The sequence below is a fragment of the Rutidosis leptorrhynchoides genome, chromosome 2 (genome assembly GCF_046630445.1).
Source record: "Rutidosis leptorrhynchoides isolate AG116_Rl617_1_P2 chromosome 2, CSIRO_AGI_Rlap_v1, whole genome shotgun sequence".
Classification (NCBI taxonomy): domain Eukaryota; kingdom Viridiplantae; phylum Streptophyta; class Magnoliopsida; order Asterales; family Asteraceae; genus Rutidosis; species Rutidosis leptorrhynchoides.
This window is the reverse complement of record NC_092334.1, coordinates 507,033,434-507,045,156: the sequence shown is the minus strand read 5'-3', so window position 1 is coordinate 507,045,156 and position 11,723 is coordinate 507,033,434. Positions and strand designations below refer to the sequence as shown.

General features: G+C 33.9%; 1 protein-coding gene across 1 annotated transcript; it reads right to left on the bottom strand.

Moving 5' to 3' along the window:
• Positions 1-3,317: 3,317 nt before the first annotated feature.
• On the bottom strand, positions 3,318-6,537 carry LOC139892792 (peptidyl-tRNA hydrolase, chloroplastic-like). Its single transcript, XM_071875918.1, has 8 exons — positions 6,261-6,537; positions 5,505-5,589; positions 5,262-5,329; positions 5,122-5,172; positions 4,967-5,040; positions 4,308-4,366; positions 4,156-4,232; positions 3,318-3,692 (listed from the first exon to the last, which is right to left on the bottom strand). Exons 1-8 carry the CDS (start codon positions 6,414-6,416, stop codon positions 3,585-3,587), a joined length of 678 nt encoding a protein of 225 aa, XP_071732019.1. The 5' UTR covers positions 6,417-6,537; the 3' UTR covers positions 3,318-3,584.
• Positions 6,538-11,723: the final 5,186 nt, after the last annotated feature.

Genomic DNA, 11,723 nt, shown 5'->3' with positions numbered 1-11,723 from the left:
GAACAAGGTAAGAAAATTTACAAAAATCTATTGGTGTTGTTTATAGGGAAAAGGAAAACATTGTATTTTTTTTTCTTTTCATGCGAAAATGGAAGAAACAAAGATATTCATGCATCTTTTTGGTAAATGAGGTTAGTAACCCTCTGATTTTGAGCTGCCATTCGCCCAAGATGTTGCCTTAAAAGTCTGTCTAGTCGTCATCCTTAAATTCTCTGGTGATGCAAAATTTTCATTTCATGAATTATGGTAGATTAGTGATTGAGCTTAAAGAGGGTAGAATAAATAATGTAATGAATTTTTGCATCATTTAGATCATTTAGATCATAGGTGACAATTTCGACCCATTTACTTCGACCCATTTACTTCAAATATGGCCGTGTGCTTTTTTCTTTCTAAAATGGGTATAATCACGAGATTTAGCTAAACGTGGACAGTTTAAGAGCCACCCAAAGTACAATCAGCCTCAAGTAAAACACTAAAACTTCAACAAGATAGTGTAAGGCCACTTACTGTCCTTCTCCATTTTCACTGAACTTCTCTCTTCCACATCAGCGCCAAATCAGCACAAACACTTTAACATTACTTTCACATTCCTTTCACTAAACCCTCACTATCTTACACTCCATTCCAAACTTTAAACAATTTAAAAATTAAAATAAATACAAATAACATTTTATTAAATAAAATAAAAACATTACATTATTAAAAATAAAAACATTACATAATTAAAAATAAAAGACATTACATAATTAAATATAAACGTTACATAATTAAATAAAAAAAATCAAACCTATTATTATAAAAATGAAACTAATCGAGAGGTGTCGAGTCGTCGTCTTCGTCTTCGTTGTGTTGTTCGTCTTCGTCGGATAACAAGATCGTCTTCATTTTTTGTCGATACTTTTGAAGATTTTTTTGGTCTTTCTTTGCCAAACTCGGGTTGATAGTTGTGTTGAAAATTCGAAAGGCGCGATTCATTACTTTCATTAAAGACGACTCACGTTTTTGTTTTTGAGTTAAACAATTTCTTGTTGGGCGAGCATGATTTGAGAACAAACTTCTTAAGATGAACAAGATGAGGCAGCGTCGGACGAACCCGAATTCTCTCGGCTTTTTCTACCAGCTAGTCGACCATTTGGACGCCGGACTGGGTCGTCCCCGAATAAAGAAGCGTGATCGGGGTTTGGATCAACCCTTAAAGGTTCATCGTCCACCAAAGTGATCGGTGGCTCCGGTTGTGGATACCTCCAAGATGTCATTACGCCTTCTGGGGCACAAAACTTCGGACAATTACGAACTACTTGCCATGCTTTGTAATGCGTAAAAGGAACAGCTTGACGCCTCCGATATTCTTCACGTGCCGCTTCAATGACATCCGAGTCATTAGTTCCACTTTGCCAATTTCTTTATAATTGATTGTAAATACCAATAAAAAACTTTGATATCTCTTGACATTTTCGCCCATTTCCCGGTTATTTGATCGTTGTTCCTTTTGCGATCAGCGAGTTGATTATAGCTGGCTACAACCGTATTCCAAAAAGAATCGGCCGATTGTGAGGTTCCTATTTTCGGATTTTCCGTCACATCGAGCCAACGTTCAGCCAAAATTTCTTCTTCTTCGGGAGTCCAATGCATAATGTGACTTTTCGGCTTTTCACTTCCTTCGGCTAATTTACCTTTTCCCTTTCTTTTAGCTTTTTGTTTTTCGGTCTCGGGTTGTGTTTCGGGTATGCTTTCAAAAGTCAGTTGTGTTAAATGTTGTTGTATGTATGGAAGTTGTTGTTGTTGTGATTGTGAAAAGAATTGTTGTTGGTTAATAGAAAATTGTTATTGTGAATAATATGTATTCATGTTTTGTTATTGTAATTGTTGTTGAAATGGTAGTGGTGGGTGGTTGAACAAATTGTAATTGTTGTTGAAATGGTAGTGGTTGTGATGGAACAAATTGTTGTTGTTGAAAAAAACTAGTTTGGCTTGGAGACGAATTGCTAGCTTGGTTCGATGATGAATGATTCGGTGATGGGATTTGATTGTTTAACATATGGCTGAAGAAATCGTTGTTGTTTGGCTGTGACATTTGTTTGAATTGATTGAATGGAAGATTGAGAGTGTATGATATTGAGTGTTTGATATTAAGTGTGTGATTTTGTTTGTGTAAAGTGGTTAATATATATAGAATAAATAAATGTATTAAAAGAAAATTAAAGTTGGAACTAGCCGTTGGAAAAAAAATCACGTGGGGCCCACATTCCCACCCGCTAGCCTCGTTGCAGGTCCTACTGGCGGAGCCTTTAAAGGTTTGCTGATGGTGGTCATGACCTGGGCTGTTAACGGGTCGGGTAACGGACCCATTGCAAGTGGCCTAAACTTGTCAACGTTGTCGCTTCCTAACATGCAATTATCATGCGCCTAGGTTATTTCTATATATACTAAACCACACTCACATATTGGTCGTCTCAACACATATTGGTCGTTTTAAAAAACGACACCATACAACAAATTTAGAAAACAGCCCCCCAAATATGTTAAATGTCTAAACTATTCAGGGGTAAAAAGTGTAAAATCACTATTTTACAAAAAACAATTAACCAAAATCCACCTGAAATTTCAACGGGTCGTATCTTCCATCTCGCCACGAGTTAAATTTTTCCGACTGCACTGTTCAACTCGAAATAATTTTACGAACACAACGCGACTAGCTACGCTTGAAACGGACTATTTTTTAAAAAAGCTAAATATTTCAGGATATTTTTCATACATATATGTACACGTATAATAAACAACCTAAACTGACCACATCATATCGATGGTTCTTTTCCCTTTTAATGCGATTTTTTCGGCGTTAAAAACACGGAGTCTATTAGGTATACTAAGTACTAACCACGTGTTTTCAAACATACCCGTAACAACGCGTTTTTTATTCTGTAAATACATAACGCTACGTTAAATATGAATATGCAATACGAAAGGTCTCGCCACATCGCGCGGGCCGGTATTTTTCTAGTTTTGTGACATTGTGCGTCTCAGTTGTATACATTATTCTCAACAAATGTTACCTTAACAGACCATCAAACTATCAAAGTAATAAAGCTAAAACTTATTAGTTATGTCTGTTCAAGTCTGCAAGCATAATCATCTTTCATAATCTGCAAAATTAGGAATTCAATGTCAAGTATAAACTATTCCAATCACAACACATTAATAATCACGGAGTTTTACCTTTTTCTCACTAAAACGTAAACGCACATGCCCAATACACTTATAAACACACCACAATACCACATTGTTAAAATGGATCATATCAATATTAAACCCATCTAATAAGAATTCAATATTTCATGTGTTAGTACCATATCTATTACATAATAATAATACTTCAGTTAAATTACTTTAAACAATAAACAAGTGGCTAGTCTATAGCTTTTAACGAATATTTTCCACGTACTCATGTACTGCATCTCAAAAACGAATCATAGTCACCTCAAAATCGACGGCTGACAATTGCTAGAAGAATAGTTAACCTTTGCTTATTTATGTCACATATCTCTTGGAAAAGAAGTTCATGACCCAATGATATTCTACGGTTATACTTTCAAGGGTTTCTTACTATTCACAAATGTAGCAGTCTTATCAAAACCTTGAAGTAAAAGCATTCGAACCGCTTCGACGCCAGTTTGAAACGTGAAATCCAGCTACAAAATACAGAATGACAAGATCCATCATTCACTCATTCCCTTAATATTAGGTGGCAATATGGGTGGGTTAGGTAACGGGTCCTGTCTAAATAAGTAAATTTTTGTTAAATTTTTGTTAAATTGGTCTACACAAAGCACTATTTTGTCTAAAAAATTTAATTGTAGCTATGAATCTATAACAATTTAACTTTTTTTTCTTTTAATACAATAATAATAACAATACTCAATCCCGCCATAGGCAGGGTATGGGTTTTCTAAATATAATAACTTAAGGAGTTAGGCATTTGCATTACACTTCGGTATTCAAATAATTTGACCTGAATCACGTTAAGCTAATTTTTTTACGCATTTGGGCCATAAGAGATAAAACACACCCAAACCGACCCATTCATAAGCAAATGGGTTAAAATTGTCACCTCTAGCTCATTCGTTTGCTAGAAGCAAGTGTTATGCGACATACCTCTTCACTTTCCTGTTTGCTAAATCGTTTAAGAACGTAGCTAGCAGCTTCCATCTTGCCTGGAGGCCTCCCAATGCCTACATAGGTGGGGCAACTCATTACTACATAAAACTTACGAAATAGTTAGTGTATTTAAGAGGTGGTTAACCAACCTATTCTTAAACGAGGGAAGTCACGGGACCCTTTAAGGTGATTAATCACACTCTTCATCCTTCAAGAGCATTAAAACAATCAGAATCAATTACTAAATGGGTCAACTTTGGTTCAATAGTTATGTGAATGGGTCCATAGCAGTGTTGCAAAAGTCGGCCGACTTGACCGACGCGTCGGCCGACGCTTCGTTTTTAAGGCATGGCCGATGCGTCGTTGCTAAAAAGTCGGTCAAATGTAAAAAGTCGGTCAAAGTCGGAAAAATTCGGTCAAATTCGGAAAAGTCGGTCAAAGTCGGTCAATTTTTTTTATTTTTTTGTAATATTGTTAATAATTGTTAATTGTCCATGTTTATTGTAAATATAATTTATATTTTAAGATTCGATCTATATAATATTATATATAAATATATATTTAATAAATAAATATATATATATTTAATAAAGCTATTTTAAAAAGTCAACGTTAGTCAACGCCCGTTGCGTCCAACGCGTCGTTTTTTAGGCATGACCGGTGCGTCCCCGACTCACGTCTTTTACAACCTTGGTCCATAGAACAAAATTTAAAATATATCTAACCATGAAACAGGTCCTAAACTCAAGAAACAATACATAAAAATAAAACAGTTGAAAAGAGCGATTGATAGTGGTGTGGCAGTTACCCGTTGTGTCCACCATGTCCACCTTTCGGCAATAACCGCAACTTTCCGAAAGGCAAATCCAGGTCATCATAAATCTGCAGCGACATCACGAATCAAAAGTATTTAGACATTAAAAAGAGGATAAACTTAAAAATAAAATTAAAGACAGACTTTACCACAAGTACTTGCTTTGGTGGAATCTTATAGAAAGAAACAATCGCTCCAACCTTACAAGAAATCAAAAGGTCAAGTTATTGCATATAACACTAACATAGCAAAAAAAGGAATAACTGTACTATCCCAATAGCTTACTTACAGACTCACCGCTAACATTCATGAAAGTTTGTGGCTTAGCAAGCAACAATGGTGTGTTTCCAATAGACCCTAATGATAAAGAAAAACCAACTCCGCCAGATTAGTTAAATCTGATATTAAAATGAATAATATCGATGCGCAAACTTTGAGCCATTTCAACGCAGAAACTTTTATAACCCATAAATAAGTTTGATGAAAACAACGTACACCATATGATTAAAAATCTATATGATAACCAACAAACCTTTCCCTAAAAAAGCTTTGAACGAGACACTGCTCATGGAGATACCCTCGGCTTCTGCTAATGCATCCAACATCTCAAACCCCACCTGCAAGTAGCCAAGTATACATAGTCACAGTGGTTCACACCTTTCATACGATTACAACTCGGTTAGTAATAACAATTCCGCATTTAAGTTTCCAAAAAGGTTAATTATCATTTTCCTACAACCATATCTAGCCACAAGTGAGTAGTAAATTAAGCTCACCTAGCGGCCTGCTCATATGCTGGCCCAACCAAGCGTTACGAAAAGAATATTTTACGATTACTTCCATATGCACTCTTACTTTACATACAAAATACTCTAACATCTAAGTTGTAACATGCTGTCATTCAATAAGTATATGCATATAAACTCCATATTACCTAATCTAGCATTCTAGCTTATGAACATTAAGCTCCTTTATAACGGCTTATGAGCTCATCAACTTGATCTAATGAGTCTTCTGAAGCTTAAAAGCTCACAAACCCGATAAAACTAAGCTAAACGGCATTCTAAGATTCAATAAGTCCATTAGCCAGCAATAAAATACCTAATGCAATAAACACCTTATTCAAAAAGTCAATAAACACCTAATTCAATAAGCTTAACCATACACTCTCTTTTGGATCAACTGATTAACATGAAACTGATGCAATAAAAACCTAACCCTAATTCAATCCAAAATAATAGAGTGAGTAACTAAAATTATATTTATGTATATAAAAGAGAGAACGAACATTGTGCCTTGTGCGATTATACAACTTCCCAGGGTTTCCAAGACCAACAATCAGCCACGGATATTGCTTCGGCGGCTTTTTATTCTCCGACGATTCTCCGACAACCGTCGGCGATACACCGGAACTTGGAGCGGAGGAAGCGGGTGACGCACGCATTGAATTATTTCTACAGAAGATTGTATTCCAATTAGATGAAATTTTTTTGGTTCCAGAAGATGAGGTAAAGGATGAAATTAGAAATTGTCGGTAGCGATTAAAGTAAAATAGGGTTGATGAATGTAACAATAATGAGGAATGTGATGGCGATAGTATTCCGGTGCTGATATTGTTCATGGTGGTGGTTGAATTGTAGGGCAATTGCGGGTGGAAAATAAGGGTAATGATAGTAGGGTATATCTGGTATAACTTGCATAGTTTAGGGGGTTGTTTGATCAAGTGCCATATTTTAGCCGGGCCAATCAATCTTCAATCTATCTTCTATCTATTCTATCTATCTTAGGGCCTGTTTACTTGTGACTTAATGGGCTTAGGTGACCAAAGGAACTTATTCGGTCAAATAGATGAGTGTTTACTTGCACCTTTTTCATTAATTCTAACTGCCTGGAGAGTAGTATGGCTCATTCACAAAAGTGATGTCCTCCAGATACAGCATATTATTTCCTTCCATACCCTCATCATTTTCTACCCTTTTTTATCTCCTTTCTAAACTAACAGATAGCTGCATCTATATCCTCAAGAAAGAAAATAACAATTTAATCTTATTCAAACTCTCATCGTAGATCTAAACAACCACAAAACTCCATATATGTTCGAAAATTATAGATCTCGAAAGTCACCTCCAACCACTCTGGCGATGACGCCCATAACCACAGATCTCCATCGATGTTTGAAAATCAAATTTGATGTTCGATGATAGTTTGTTAACGATTTTTTTAATTGTAGTGTGATTATTTGGTGCAAAACATACCTTTGATGGATTAGTTGGTTGAAACTGAAACCTTCCATATAATGAAATTGAAGACGCTGTTGACGATGGGTTGCAAAGTAATAAAGTTTTCTGGGCAACGAATAAAATGTTGGTGGAGTGTTTTAATTTTACTTTATTGTTTAGCTTATAAATATACTCCATATGAATGGAGTAAACAATGGTCAAAAAGATATTTTATTAATGGGTCAAATGGCAAAACATTTATTTATTTAGTATGAAGATAAAGTAGTTGGAAATAAATAAATAATTGTTTATGAAAGGGTAAAATAGTCATTTATTATTATTCAGTCGTTTATTCAACACAAAAAGTAAACGCTAATATATTATCTCTATCTTACTCCATATTGCTAGATATATCCATATAGTCATCTATATCCATAAATGACTTAATAAAAAGATAAGTAAACAGGCCCTTACTAAAACAAAACAGTAAACTAAATCCACGTGACATTCAGCCATTAAGCCTCACTATTTATTTTTTTTCTCCTTAATCCTGGATTAACTTACTAATTTTCTAATTAAGTCACGTGTACACTACTAAATTACAACTCTAATAGATAGAAGGATTTTCATTCGCAGTTTCATACGACCCATATTACTTCGTCACTGATTAATCCTTTAATTCACAATTTCAATGATAAAAATAACACCGATCGTTAAATGATCAAATCTAATTATTAATCCTGAAATACATCAATTTCAATCGCTGATTTCAAAAATTTGATACCCAAATCCCTAAAATTGAAACTAAAAAATTCGTCAGTTACAAAACGATGCAAAACGATGTATCCTTTTCAATTATTCACATTCGTTTGAACTGATTGATGTATATGCATGTTAATCGAGCTCTAAGAATCAGGTTTGAAGGTTTTATACATGGATTGAAGGCCTATGGATTTCTAATTTGTAAGTTTAAGGTTTTGTTTATAGTTTAGGGATCAATTTCATAGATTTGTCTCCGTGATACACTTATGATTTAAAAAAAATGTTTAGGTTTTGTATAACATCCTTTCAATTGTTTGAGTTTTGTGTATGTTTATTATTCCGTTATGGTATGGATTTTACATATTTAACTCTGTTGTTGATAGTGATTTTTCATTAGCTTTAAATGAATCTTTCTCGAGTCAAATATTGAATAATCAATAAGAGATGAAAAGTTACCTTGGTCTGATAATGCTTAGATTTGAATTTGGAAAATGTATTTCACCATAAAGTTTTGACCCTATTTTTACTAATCTTAATAAACACAAACTAATATGTTATTGTTTGTATATACATAAATTAGGATTTTTTACTAATTTCTATTATATATGGTTTTATGGTTTTTAGGGACATTATTCTCAATGAGATTATGATCATCCGATTCATTTGATGTGCATTCGGTAGCATCGTAGGTGATACGGGCTTTACAACAAATGTTGACCTTTTTTTTCCTTAAAATTTATGCACTCTACGTTGATTGTGTTGCCATAGCTGATAATAATTAATGCTTTGGTTCTAACATTCAGGTTAGTTTACTCTCTAAATATAAACACATCAAATTGTTGCTACTTGACTTTTGATTTCAAAATCAACTGAAATTAGTATAGTATATCGTGATAGAATGTATGTCTTATCTTATTCTTATATATTCGTTACAGTACGGTGTTTGTTATACAGGAAAATATAGAAGGTCTTGAGCTTTTAAAAACTGCAAAGCAAAAGCTGGATACACAGGAAAGGTATTTTTATATTTACCTATCAAATAAATGTATATAGCTCTCAATTTTAACTCCTATTGTATTTGTTTTAGGTTTCTTATAGAGAAAGCCATTAATGAGAATAACAATGCCATTCTTCTAAAAGTACTTCTGAAATGTATATAACTGGTGTTTTTTTTGTTAATGTTATATTTTTTAGGAAAATGGTAGATTGAAACTTATTTTTTGTTAATGTTATTTTTGTGGAAATTAGGGTTTCTTTTTATAATTATTATATTATTAACCCTTACATACTGATTGTGGTGGGAACATTTGTAGCTTTAGTTACAACCGATTGTAGTTTTGAGTTTACGTTCACATTACAACCGGTCCCTCAACTTCGGCTATATTTACACAACAGTCCTCAAGTTTACACTTTCTCATGGGTAAAAGTGTAAATATATAATTTTATTAAAATAAAAGGAAATTATTACACCCAAATTTATAACGGGTCATATCTTCTCGCTCGGTGCGAGTTAAATTTTTCCGAGACCACCGTTCAACTCGAAAAAATCTTACGAACCCAACGGGACTAACTATATGCGAAACGGACACTTCTCAAAAAATGCTAAACAAAACGACAGCCTGTATCTTTCCGCTCGCCGCGAGTTAAATTTTTTCGACATGAGCGTCATACTCGAAATAATTTTATAAACAAAACGATAAAAAGTACGTTTGAAACAGACACTTTTTAAAAAAGGCTAAAAACAACGACAGCCCGTATCTTCCTGCTCGTCGCGAGTTATATTTTTTCGCCAGCACCGTTAGACTCGAAATAAATTTATCAACAAAACGAAACTAACTACGTTCGAACCGGACAGATTTTAAAAAAACAGTAAAGACGACAACACCAACAACGGCGCTTAATGTAACAACCCTGATTTTTCCGTTACTTCCGTTAAACCTCCCGTTAGTTTATTTAACGACGATTACTTGACGTTTATGTGTTTATGTGTAATAAATGCATACTTGATCTTTGAAGGGTTACAATAATTAATATGGGTTGATATTAATTCAAATAAATATTTCGGATAATGAAATACGATAAAAATGATACGATTTTGATAACTGCTTTTTGAGCAACGAAACGCTCGGGTTTATTTTAATAATTAATTTTATTAATTATTAACTTTTTAAATATTTAAAAACTTATACCACTGGAAAGATAATTTAAAAACACTCAATTTAGACTAGGATATCATGTCGTTTGCTTATGTATAGCCCGAGATATGCTTGAATTAGTGTAAAAGTAGTTTTATACAGCACTTGCATGAAAATAACCTTGTATTATAAAATGTGTTAACTTCTGTGATTAAATCTTTGCACATTTAAAAAGTAGACAAAAAGTACTTCATCTTTCATGTTGGATATCATAGGCTAATTGTATCTAGATCTTCGGATAATCGCGTGCGAATGTAACTAACTAAATGAGAATCGAATCTGTAACTTGCTCACGGTTTTGTACTCTGTGGATTGTGTATATTGCATGAGCGTGTATGCTTCTAAAAAATGAAACTTAACATGATATGTGACTTATTGTTAGTTTATGTCAATCTCTGAAACCTTATGCATTGGGCACAATAGAGCCATACTTTATGTGAATTCTGATTTGAGCTGAAAACTGAATGTTCAACTTGCACGAATAAACTGTACAAATTGGCTAAACAAAAGTTGCTAGATTTTTGATATGTGTTACTTTGATTTGTCTTTGAACTATGGCCACTGGTCTTGTATCAATTACATGTTCCTAACTCCGGTTATAGCCAAAATGAAATCAGTGTGCGGTCAGAAACTGACTTGGCAAACCCCAAATGTATCCCTTCTGATTCCTGACTTTTAATTGTCGTATGAGTCCCTGACCAGACTTTTTGGAATCTATTTTAAGTATATTTATGATCTGGAGTTTTTTATATTTACTTGAATTTTGTACTATGATATAATGTGCTAAGTATGCTACGTGTTCATGAACTTTGTGCATAACGATAAACTGAAATTGTGAAAATGATCATTCATGACCTAAAACGTATTGTTTGACTTAGGTTTGACATTTTGACCAATATTTGACATGAACCTACTGATGTTGACTTTAGTTGACCACATTGACCAAGTTTGACTTTCTGTTTGACTTCGGTTGACTTTGTTTGACTTGCATGATATAGTTGACTTTTACTTTGAAACGCGTCGAGTCGAGCAATAAGACAACGTACACTATGAAACCACACTTATTTAAGATATATGTATTGACCAACCTAAATACGTATACTTAGGTTGCATTACTCGGCTATAAATTGTACAAGTTAATTGTTCACTTTTCAATCCGAGCTTTATTCAAAGGTGAGTCTACAGTCCCGCTTTTTACATGTTTTCAGGGATGAGAATACACGCTGTTATACTTACATTTTAAAATACTTTTATATTGACATGAGAACTATATATATGTATATTGAGTTTGTTCAAAAAGCCTCTAGCTTGAATACTTTTAATACCATCGGTGTAAGCACAATTTAGATGGACGGATCCGTTAGGTTGACAACCTCACCCACTATAAAAACTGTGGTGCATTTACTTTGAACATTAAACACATTTGAACAAGTGTATAATATTTTAGGAGGTAAAGGCGGGTATAGTGGCTTCTATACTTGGGTCATTGCTAGTATTCAGGTGCTCAGATTATGCAAACGTTAAAATCTCGTGGTCAAGGAAACTAAACTATTTTTCTGATAACTGCTTTTCAGA

Coding starts and splice junctions, on each gene's coding strand:
- LOC139892792 (XM_071875918.1), bottom strand. CDS start 6,416: ATGCGTGCGTCACCCGCTTCCTCCGCTCCAAGTTCCGGTGTATCGCCG. Junction 4,367..4,966: donor GGACATGGTGGACACAACGG/GTAACTGCCACA, acceptor ATGCTCTTGAAG/GATGAAGAGTGTGATTAATC. Junction 3,693..4,155: donor GCAAACAGGAAAGTGAAGAG/GTATGTCGCATA, acceptor TGTATTTTGTAG/CTGGATTTCACGTTTCAAAC.